The sequence below is a fragment of the Bombina bombina genome, chromosome 2 (genome assembly GCF_027579735.1).
Source record: "Bombina bombina isolate aBomBom1 chromosome 2, aBomBom1.pri, whole genome shotgun sequence".
Classification (NCBI taxonomy): Eukaryota; Metazoa; Chordata; class Amphibia; order Anura; family Bombinatoridae; genus Bombina; species Bombina bombina.
The window spans coordinates 326153519-326165429 of NC_069500.1; the positions used below are offsets into that span (position 1 = coordinate 326153519).

Sequence of the window (11911 nt, forward strand, 5' to 3'; positions counted from 1 at the left end):
TCACTACCCAAAAATGTGTGATCAAAAAGCAAGATGACCTAGATGATATATTTCAAGGTAATTTAGGCAAAGATGAATGTGACACTGTGCTTATATTTAATGTACTCTTTATAAATGATTTTTAATTCTGATTGTTATTTTTTTATATGTTGTGCATTACTATAACTATAGCCTGTAAATTATAAATAGCCTGATAACAACTGAAACTAGTCTTAAATGGTTCTAATTGGTGTCAGCCAAATACATTTTCTGTGTAATTAACAGACGGAATAAATTACAATTTATATTATTGGTAGCTACATTTTACAGTTATGGTGTATTTGGAGTATTGGTTTCTCTTACTCACTTACTTGTCTTAGGCACTTAATGTTTTTTTGATGTTACACAGTCTGAACACTTATGACATGTAGCGCAGCTGTAAAACATTGACCAGTATAAGCTACCGATTACATTTCCTCAGGTCACAGAAATAACTGTCTGCAGCAAAAACAAAGGAAAGGTACTAGCAGTTTAGTTCAGTTAATAGAGCTAGAGTACATTCTTTTCAAAAAGTTCCTTAGAATAAAATTATATTTTAATCCATTATATCCATATTGTTTAGGAGTATACTTCATGCTGTATTGACTAGAGGAAAATCTACCAGTTTTACAGGGAATTCTATTAAAAGATGCTTTTCCAGAGTACGTTTTTTTTATTTTTTACTATACTTTATACAATAAACTAATAAAAAGACAGCTTGTCATTGTGGGGCAGTGTGGGGTCTTCTAAACATAATGAGAGACCATAGACAATTATTTAAAGAGGTACAGTAGAATGACATATCAGCTTAAATGAAGATCATAGTGTAAGATTGATATCAGTCCAGTGTTGTTGCTTTAGTTAAATATTACATTTACAATATAATGGCTTTTAATGCATACATTGTTATGTATTTTTTTTTACATGTAAGCAATATCCTTTTTTATGCCTTCCTGATTTATAGTTTGGTCACACAACTGCTAGAAAGGAATATACATCTGGTCTCTTGGTAGCTCCTATGACACACCAGTGATTAACACCTTGACTGCCAGTAACACACACATTTAGAAGCACTACTTCAATATAGATAACAGTTGTTTATTGTAAAATCTTGCCAAACATGTTCATGGTAAAGCGGCCAATACAAGACTAATCTGACATATTTTGCTCATATATGGGGATTAATATATTATGTTACTGTACATAAAAATAAACTAATTAAAGGGGTTATAAAAAAATCCTTAGGCTCCTTTTCTAGATATACCTGATAAAGGGTAGCCTGTGTGTGTTCTAAAACACTTTACGCCCCATGTACTAAGGGCCATGTGGATTGGTTCTCAATCTGAGAACAAATCCACAGGACTTTGCAAGAACAGGCAGCAGACCCTGTACGACTGTTGCCAGTACGTACCATTACATACTCGCTTGAGTGTGCATTACCGCCCTCTTATCTCTTGCGATCAATCGCGTGTGAGAGAAGGGTCTGTTAACCACCCCGAGGGAGTGTGTTCAGGGTGATTTTAATCCACCAGTTTAGAGGTGGCGGAGAGTGGATGGCCGCTGCTTCTTACATTGCAATTGCCCTCCAAGAGTTCAAAATCAGCTTACGCTGCTAAGCAGATGGAGCCCTTTATGATTTGTGAAGCTGGCAATAACATATACATATACAGTATCAGAAGTCTTCTCATATTTTAAAGTATTGTTTTTAATTATTATTTATATATATTATTATGTATATATACAGTATGTATATATATATATATATATATATATATATATATATATATATACTGTATTGGTTCATAATTACACCCTTTATCCATTACCTTGAGTAACTGCACAAGGTACAGACTTCCCTGTGTAGTCGCAGCCAACGCCATGTATTCAGCTTCACATGTAGATTAAGCTACTGTGGGCTGTTTCTTTGATTTCCATTCAATCAGAGGACCATTCTTGGTTAGGCTAAAGCAGTATCCAGTCATACTCCTCCTATCATTCACATCAGAGGCCCAATCGGCATCACTATACACCTCGAGTTTCAAGTTTTCACTACATTTTTTGTAGCACAACTCATAGTCAATAGTACGCTTTAAGTACCTCATCACATGCTTAGCTGTGGTTAAATGTTGTTCTGTTGGCTCTGATAAGTATTGTGACAGGTTACTGATCACCCAGCTTAAATCTGGCCTTGTACAGGTCATAACATACAGCAAGCTACCTACTATCTCTCGATATTTTCTTGCATCTATGGGATCATTGCGATCACTTTGGTCCAGTTTTTGCTCACATGGTGTCAATCTAGGTTTACAATCTGTCATTCCAAACTTCTACAGAATCTTTGATATGTATCTCTTTTGATTCATCTTTAAAAAAAACATCACTTTGTTCAAGATCTTTATCTTAAATTTTGCTGTAAGCATTTTCTTCACGTCATTGAGTACTGCTTCTTTATTGGCACCGATAATTAGATCATCAACCCATATTAACAGTATTACTCTATCATGTCCAAATTGTTTGACATATAAACAGTGGTCTGCTGGATTTTGTTCATACCCATTCTCTTTTAAATAATCATGCAGCATCTTGCTCCAATTTCTACCTGATTGTTTTAGACCATGCAATGACTTGTTCAATTTAAAACTAGTTTCTCATTTTTTTTGCACTTTACCTCAAATCCTACAGGTTATTCCACATAAACCTCACATTCAATTGGGGCATGTAAGTAGGCTGTTTTCACATCTATCTGGTGAAAAAGTAAATAATACTGTGCTGCCCAATGCATAAAAATACGTACTGATGTAATATTTGCAGTTGGAGAAAAAACTTCCTTGTAATCAATTCCCTTTACTTGACTATAACCTTTAGCAACATATCTGGCTGTGTATGTTTCTAATCCATCAACATTGTTTTTTAATGCATATACCCATCGACCCTCCACTGAACGTTTACCTTCTGGTAAAATGATCAAAGTGAATGTGTCATTCTCTCTCAGTGAATCCATTACCTCTGTCATAGCATTAAACCAATTATGTGACTGAGGTGAGCTCAAAGCAGCTTTAAAGCTTTGTGGTACATCAAACACTCTGTAACAATAATCAATGTTTGTGTCAGGGTTTTTTCCCTGCTTTGTTTGCCATGTACTGCTGGCAGCCATTTTACTCACCTTTCTTGCTGAATCTGGTTCAGAGTGTGTGATGCTGCTCATTTCCTGCAAGCCCTCTTATGGCCAGACTGTTGTACATCATCCATGTGAGACAGGTTGCAGTATCAGAATTGTGATGTCATCACTTTTTATTTAAAGGGCCTCTGTTCAGTACGCTTTGCTCTTGTGTTGTCTCAGGCCTATTTGTGAGATCCTGTGTTTTACCTGGCTAGTCTGATGTCTCTTCTGGTTCCTGATCCCTGGCTTGTTCCTGACTTTGCTGTTATCCTTGTTCCTGGTTCCGGCTCGTCTGACTACTCGCTTTGGTTCCTGACTCGGCTCGTCTGACTACCAGCTCTGGTTTTGACTCCTGGCTTGTTTTTTGACTTGTGGACTTTTTATTATTTTTGTTATTAATAAAGGTGTGATTATGTTTGCACTTCTTGACTCAGTCTAATTCCTGGCACCCTGACAGTTTGTTAGTATCTGATCATCACATTCAAAATCTGAAACATAGTCTTCCAAGTATTGAGGAGTTTTTCTGTCTCTTTTAGGGTAACGTGTACTATGGTCACTCCCTACCTGTACTTTGTTCTCTCTTCAAAGTTTCTATTTCAGATATTTGGACTATCTCTGGACACTCAATTTCAGTCTGATTAGTCTTTGGTATAGTGGGTACATAGCCCTCCCTATGGCAATCCTCATCATTATGTAACAGATCAGTTTGAGTCTGTCTTTCAACAACTTTTTTTGTGATAAACCTCAGAAGCTTGTGTTTAAGGACCTTTTCCAGTGTCTGTAGAAAACACTATATAAGAGGGACTGTTCTTGTCTAATCCAATAAAAATCCCTCTCTCACATTTTGAATCTAGTTTCTTTCTGTCATATTTGTATGCAAAACATTCTGATCCAAAAACTTTCATCTTAGAAAGGTTAGTTTTTTTGCCTGTCAAAAGGTAATAAGGGGTTTGTGCTAAGCAGTTATTAAAGCATCTGTTTTGAATATTAACGGCAGTCATTACTGCATATGTCCATAACTCTTTTAGTAATTTACTCTCAACTAACAGACATCTTGCCATTTCAAATAGCGTTCTCCATTTTCTCTCAGCAGTCCCATTCTGATGGGGTGAGTAAGGTGCTGAGGTCTCATGTCTTATGCCTCGCTTACTTAGCAGTGACTTAAAACTATTTGCTACAAACTCAGTACAATTGTCAGGTCTTATACATTTAAGACTCCATATTAAGCTGTGTCAGCAATAAACCTTTCAGTGGCTAACACTGCATCACTCTTGTTTTTCAAAAAATATACAAATACTGCACCAGAATAATTATCAGTGAATGATATTGTATATCTGAAACCTTCTCTAGCTTGGGGTTCTATAGCAGCGGTCACCAACCAGTGGTCCATGGACCACTGGTGGTCCACGAGAAGATGTTGGTGGTCCTTGACACCATTAAGCAGGAATTAATCTCCTCTGATGATGTCACCCCCATTGCGCCGCAACTCCCTACAGTGCCTGACTGGACATCAGTGAAAACTGACGGAGGAGAAGTTAAATTACAATCTCCGTACGCACATTGCGTAGTACTGTTAGATTAGCTAGATTGTATTTTTAACTCCTCCCACCCGGCGTGCTGCTCAGAGAAAGATGTTTCCATTCTAAAGCCAGCAGAGGTTAGTATAGTCTTGGTTTGAAATAGTGGAATAAAAGTAAATAAAAAAGAAAATCTTAAAAAAACTATTTCCCTCTTATAAACAAATAGAGGTTTGTACCTTTTTAAAAAAATTCATGTTAGTGGTCCACGGGATTCAAAATTGTGAGTTTAGTGGTCCCTGAGGTCTGAAAGGTTGGCGACCCCTGTTCTATAGGACCTGCTAAATCAATATGTACTAGTTCTAATGTAGCTGTGGCTCGGGTATCAGGTTCTCTGTTCCTACTCTGAACAATTTTTCCCTGAGTGCAAACTTCACAGTTTAGACTAGACTTATCAATCTTACCTTTTATTTTCATTCCTTCTACCACATTTTGTAGTTTTACAATATCATCCTAATTACAGTGACCTAAAATTTCATGACACATTTGAATATCATAACATCCATGACAACTGTCATAATTTTCAACAAAAGTATTCAGATAGTCTACTGTATTTCTGGATTTCGAATTTGGTACCGTTCTTATGAATGAGTTAATTCCTGCCTTATTATTATTATTATTATCGGTTATTTGTAGAGCGCCAACAGATTCCGCAGCTGCCTTGCTGGAAGTTAACTGATGCTCCACCTTTGTTGCTGTCTCTACAGAAAACATGTCTTGAGTGTATGTAGGTATGTACAATGCATTCTTTAGTGTCATCATCATTTGGTTTCTCTTGCTGTCAAGTAGACAAACCTCTGCATCGCCTCTTCTCAGTGCCACGCCTGCTGTCTTTTTCCCATCTGCAAGCTCCATGGTATTGTCTTTTTTATCAAGCTTTTTTTTTTTTTTTTTTATTGAGGTATTTAAAAAATACAATATAAATTGAAAATACAATTTCAATTTCAGATATTCTCCAAAGACAGATTACAGTAGACATGGCAGTTCACCAACAAAATAAAATAACCTTGTGAATGTCATCGCCATTACATGAACTGTTAGTTTAACACATAAATAAAATTATAACAGTGATACCTCATTTTTTATTTATATTTTCTAATATATAATCCCCCTGAAATCCAATAAGGTCACTCATGGACCCAGTTGCTCAAATAAAACAATATAGAGGAGATAGTAAATGAAATAGCCTATGTTGGGCCTTATATAGCAACTGATATAATAAACATATAAAGCAGATAAATGATAATATATATATATAGTTAAGAACTTATATGGAGTTATAAATACCTGAGTGCTATGTGGAGCTAATTATATTGATATTTGCTACATAGACTATAGGGGCCTGCAAACCATATCTTAATATTTAGTGTATATAGAGGCAGCAGTAAAGACTACTGATTGAGGGGGTCACATTTTAAACTGGGACTAAGTGAACAAGGGTCAAATTCAAGCTTTTCAAAGCCCAATCGTATGGGGAGGACTAAGTCAAAAATTATTGTACAATAATTATGGTTGTGGGGATACACCTTGGACTTTGTATATGACCTAGTAGGAGACAGAAACTGTGACAGTAAAGAGAGAGCTGGTCACCAAGGATAAACTAAGATATATAACGTGTTTGGGAGAAATATTACTGAGCCTTGAGGAGGTGCATGGGCGTCTGGTGGTTCTCAACCTAACCATACTAAAATTGGCTATAACCAAGAGATTGGGAGTAGTTAAAAAAATAGTAGCTAAGGGGAGATGTATGAGGGGCTAAAATTGTTTAAACATATGTAACTCAGCGAGGATCCAGTCAATAATGGGTCATAGAGGTGTAATCAACAAACTTAATTCCATATTATATGGGTATTGAGGAGTGTGTGAGTTCACCACAAGAGCATGGGCCCTATGCCCTGCGGCAATAAACTTAACATTTTGGCCCTTGGTCAACAATACAGTTTTTTTTATCATACTCGAGTATCTAGTGGTGACTCATTTCCGATCTTCTAATATTTTATTTAAGGGGCTGCCTAGTCGAGCTGTAAAGGGAAATAATTCCTACTCCAGGACTTTAGATTGTATCAATAACCTTATACTCTAACTAAGGTCACATAAAAGATAGCAGATATGGGATCCTTTCCTCGCCTAGATTTTATCTGTACCACTGCACCCCCCTTGCCTCATATTAAGTTTTGTCTAGGCAGCAATACTGAGTTAGTGTATAGTGAAACATATTCCCTTGTATAAAAGACAAAATTATAGTAAAAAAATACATAGCCATATTGTCATACACTGTTTCCCCCTATTTCTTTCCTCTCAATGGTATTAAGCACTAAACATCATCCCAGAAGAAAAAGAAAAACAAAACAGCTTGTAAATTTAGTATTACAATACATGTACTCAGCCATGTACTCACACATATAGTGTGTCCATAACAATAAACTGACTATTCAACAAGTATATAAAGAGATTTTAGTATGAAATATATATTGGCGACTGTGAAATGGTAATATGGTGAGTAACAGTTAAGGATTCACATAATATAAAAAATAGGAGATATGATTAAAGTCTGCAAAGATTAACAGATAGGTCAGTGGAAGCTGGATGTAACCAAGTAGCCTGTTGTAAAGTTCTTCCACAGTCTAGGAACATAATGCGGGACAGCTCACTCAACCCACTCCTAAAATAGTAAAATAGTGGGTTGATATTCCGTCCATAATCCTGGGGAGTACAGTGCCACTCTTACTGAAATTGTCTTCCAGAAAAGCAATGCCCAACAGGTCTATTAGACGCCACTCTGATCTTTCGTACCCACTGTCAGACTGCCATAAAGGAGCTTCCGACGATACAGTAGCCGTTTCATCGTGTGGTTTAATCCCCGGATGTAGGTCAAATGGAGACATCAGTGGTTCACTATGCTTAAAGCACTTAGGTACTTCCAATATTAAGTCTCCTGTTGTAGGGGTTTCAAATCCCTTGTAAGCTTTTTTTTTGCTTACGAAGGCCTCCCGCATCTCCTGGAGCTATGAGCAGTACAGATCTTGGTAAGTGCTCCATCCGACAAGGGGTCTGCTGGGGAACCACGCCATCGGATTCCCCAAAGTCACTGCCTTATATGGTTGTCTGATCTTTGCATTGTGGGATCTCGTCGAGGCAAGTGTCCCGTAGTTTAGGTGTGTGTCATCACTGTCTCTAACCTGGGAGGAATGTGCAGGAGGGCCAGGCATCAAATTCTCTTGAATCGGCTAGCGGTCAGGGGCCCAAGTGATCAGCTCTCCCTTGTGAGTTGCCTCCTTATTCCGTCTCGTTCTCTCCTCTTCACCCGCTAGTGGGTATGCGGTCTTAGCCCAGACCCCAACGGGAGTCGGGGCGCAGCACCTCTCAGCCTTTTCTACTTTTAGAACTTCTACGCTCTCTGCAGTTTTAGGATCTCTCCCTGTAATTGGTTCTGCCTCATGACCATCTTTATCAGGTAAGGGAGTAGCCAAATATGTTGCTGTTCTTTGTGTCTTCCATACCTCAGAATCTTTGTGGCTTATATATTTATGTTGGATCAGCCCACCTCGTAGGGTGGGATTTAAGTCTCTTCCGATAGCTCAGGATTGTTAGGGATCCCCCATGCTGACTGTAAGTGCCCGCAAGTCTTAGAAAATGCTCACAAAGTAAATTATCTAGTCTTCACTAGTGAAAGTTCCATAGGCTCCATTGTATATTTAAGAAGGTGAAAGTTTCAGCTTTCATCAGCTGCTTTACCCAGAGAAACTGGTGGGGTTTAGGTATAGGCCTCAGTCACAAGTGCGCTGCCACCACAGGCCTCACCGTTCCAGTACTTTAAAGTTGCACTGATCGACACAGCTTAGGTTCAGAATTGGCAGTATGTGTTGCTCTAATCAAATGTGTCTAAACTAAGTTTGGATGTGGGCTCTATTAGCTGATATTTGGTGGATTAACCAGCTCATTGATGAAGCTTCAAAGTAAGTCGGCCATCTCTGCCGCCGCCCGGAAACGTTCCCCCCGGATTAAACATTTTTTCAAAGTTTTTAAACTTTCCAATATCAGTAATTATATGGGATGTTGCTCCTGTATCAACCATTAGCCCTTTTGGTTATTATCCCATCTAGTTGGTTATCTTTAATTTTGAAAGCAAATGAGTGTCTGTCATCTGCGTCATCTGTAGCTTGTCTGACATTGTCTCTCTTTTTGCTCCTGCAATTTGCATCACAGTGATTGACCTTTATTTTTATTGTTTGAACACTCTCTGGCCCTGTATCCCTTTTTGCCGCAATTGTAACAAACAATCACATAGATTACGAGTTTTGCGCTAAACAGGGTGCGAAACTAACGCCAAGAAAGTTGCGTTATTTCACTCTCCATAGCACTGCCATTACGAGTTACTGGAAAGCCTCCTTGTGCGTGCGATATGGTGGCATTAAGCTCCATACCGCACAAAATCCAAGGGCTGCTTTGACGTGCTCGTGCACGCTCTCCCCCATAGACATCAATGGGGAGAGAGTGTTAGAAAAAAACTAACACCTGAAGTGCGGAATGATAAATCCCCGTAAAGCAACCCGATTGATGTCTGTGGGGAAAAAAAAAGTTAAGTTTAAACCTTACACCATAACATAAACCCTAAGCCTAAACACCCCTAATCTGCCACCCCGACATCGCCGACACCTAAATAAAGTTATTAACCCCTAATCTACCGCTCCCAACATCGCTGACACTAATAAAAGTTATTAACCCCTATTCTGCCGCTCCCCGACATCACCAACACTATAACAAAGTTATTAACCCCTAAAACTCCGGCCTTCTACATCGCCACCACTAAATAAACCTATTAACCTCTAAACCTTTGCCTCTCACACCTCCGCCACTAAATAAACCTATTTACCCCTAAACCTCCGGCCTCCCAAATCTCTGCAACTAAATAAACCTATTAACCCCTAAACCACCGGCCCCCCTGTCACACATATACGTGTGTATACCTTTAAACTCTCCTTGACTCCCTATTTAAGGCCCCTCCTCCTCCTCTACCTCTTTGCTAGGTAATTTGCCACAGTGGACTACGGTCTCTTATCTGAGCAATACAATTAGCCTGTGTATGCAGGTTTTCTGACCGCTATGCTAATTCAAATGTATTTGAAGATATCAGTATCTTGTTTACAGTCTCTCCTTACAGCTTTTGTCACTGCCTACTGCTACCGGATCATCAGGCTACTCACCTCCGGCCTCTCTATTGGGACCCAGCACATCGCTCTGCACGCTGTTCACAAGCAGCGTCGCTGACGTCACATAGCCGTTCTCCCCTGCTGTACCATCCGGATACCATTCCTGCAGCTGAAGTACGGTATTGTCTTCCATCCATATAACTCCATAACCTCTGTGTGTTGCTCTGCTACTCATAAATTATACTTACCTTAAAGACTGCCTTCCATCATCTTAAGAATTGTGCATCTATAATCTGTGCTTTTGAGCTTCTCACATGCTGTGTGTTAACTAACAAGCTGCTACCTCCTGTATGTGATCTGTGACCCTGCCTTACCTTGCTATTTCTGGACTATGTCTTGCTATTAACTCTTTCTGCTAAAACGCCAGTGACAAAACTGAACATATATCATTATTTCTATTTAACAATATTGCTGTTATCCAGTTATTAGGAATCGTATTACAGTCATCTATTTATAAGTCTATTCTATAACCTCTACTTCTCCCTGTAAATGACTATATCGTCATCCCCCAGTCAATGAGCATAGCAGGACTCCTAATACATTCTAAGAATCCGTGGTCTGGTGTGAGACTGGGTGGTCCTAACAGAAGATGTTTTTTGAGATTTTGGGGAATATTTAAGAAAGCTCAATATAAACTAAAATCATTCCTTACACCCCCACATCGCAAAACACTAAATTAAACTATTAACCCCGCTAACACCCCCCTAACTTTAAATTAAAATTACAATATAACTATCCTTAAATAAATAAAAACTTACCTGTGAAATAAAAAAACTACCATTAAACTATAAATTAACCTAACCTTACCATTCTAATAAAATAAAAAAATACTGCCAATTGAAAAATCTAAATTACAAATTCAAAAAAAACTAACACTACAAGAAAAATTAAAAAATATAAAATTACAAAAAATAATAAACACTAAATTACGAAAAAATAAAAAACACTAAGCTTGCAAAAAATAATAAACGAAATGATCAAAAATAAAAACAATTAGACCTAATCTAATAGCCCTATAAAATAAAAAAAGCCCTTAGCCTACAATAAACTACCAATAGCTCTTAAAAGGGCCTTTTGTAGGGCATTGTCCTAAGGTAAACAGCTCTTTTACCTTTTATAAAAAAAAGTCCCCCCAACAGTAAAACCCACCACCCAACCATCCCCCCCCAAAAAAAAAAAAACTAACTCTAAAAAGCTACCCATTTCCCGTAATGGGGCATTTGTATGGGCATTGCCCTTAAAAGGGCATTCAGCTCTTTTTCATTGCCCTTAAAAGGGCATTTAGCTCTTTTTCAAATTGCCCAAACCCTATTCTGAAAAAAAAAACACCCAAAAAATAAAAAAAATACCTAACACTAACCCCAGAATATCTACTTACGGTGTCTGAAGTCTCTACATACAGGCGGCGAGAGGAAAGGGGAGGCAACAACATAAAAGAAACTTTATTTACACTTCTGTTAACATACAATGTATATAGGCTACAACACTGTAAGAGCACTTTCAGTTTATATCTCTACATTAACAAAACCAAAAAACTATAGTAAAATACTGTTAAATAAGGAATTTGAGCCCTTAGTGTGAAACATGCTCTTTTATAAATGAAGCTGATTCTTAACAATAATATTGTTCTATTGTTCTATGAAGATAGAAGACGCCGCAGGGATGAAGATAGAAGATGCCGTCTGGATGAAGACTTCTCGCCGCTTGGATGAGGATGGATGTCCAGACTTCAGAAACTGTGAGTGGATCTTCGGGGGTTAGTGTTAGGTTTTTTTAAAATCTTATTGGGTGTTTTTTTTTTAGATTAGGATTTGGGCTTTAGGTAAAAGAGCTGAATTTTTCAGCATTAAAACCATAACGCAAAACTCGTAATCTAGCCAATAGAAAATAATGTAATTTTTATTATTAAATCTATATATATATATATATATATATATATATATATA

General features: G+C 37.8%; 1 protein-coding gene across 1 annotated transcript; it reads right to left on the bottom strand.

The window, feature by feature from the left end:
- Positions 1–1919: 1919 nt before the first annotated feature.
- Positions 1920–2336, bottom strand: LOC128646939 (uncharacterized). The gene has a single exon (XM_053699749.1). The coding sequence runs from the start codon at positions 2334–2336 to the stop codon at positions 1920–1922; it is 417 nt and encodes a 138-aa protein (XP_053555724.1).
- Positions 2337–11911: the final 9575 nt, after the last annotated feature.

Excerpts from the sequence above, each read along its gene's own strand:
- LOC128646939 (XM_053699749.1), bottom strand. The coding sequence starts at position 2,336 with ATGACAGATTGTAAACCTAGATTGACACCATGTGAGCAAAAACTGGAC.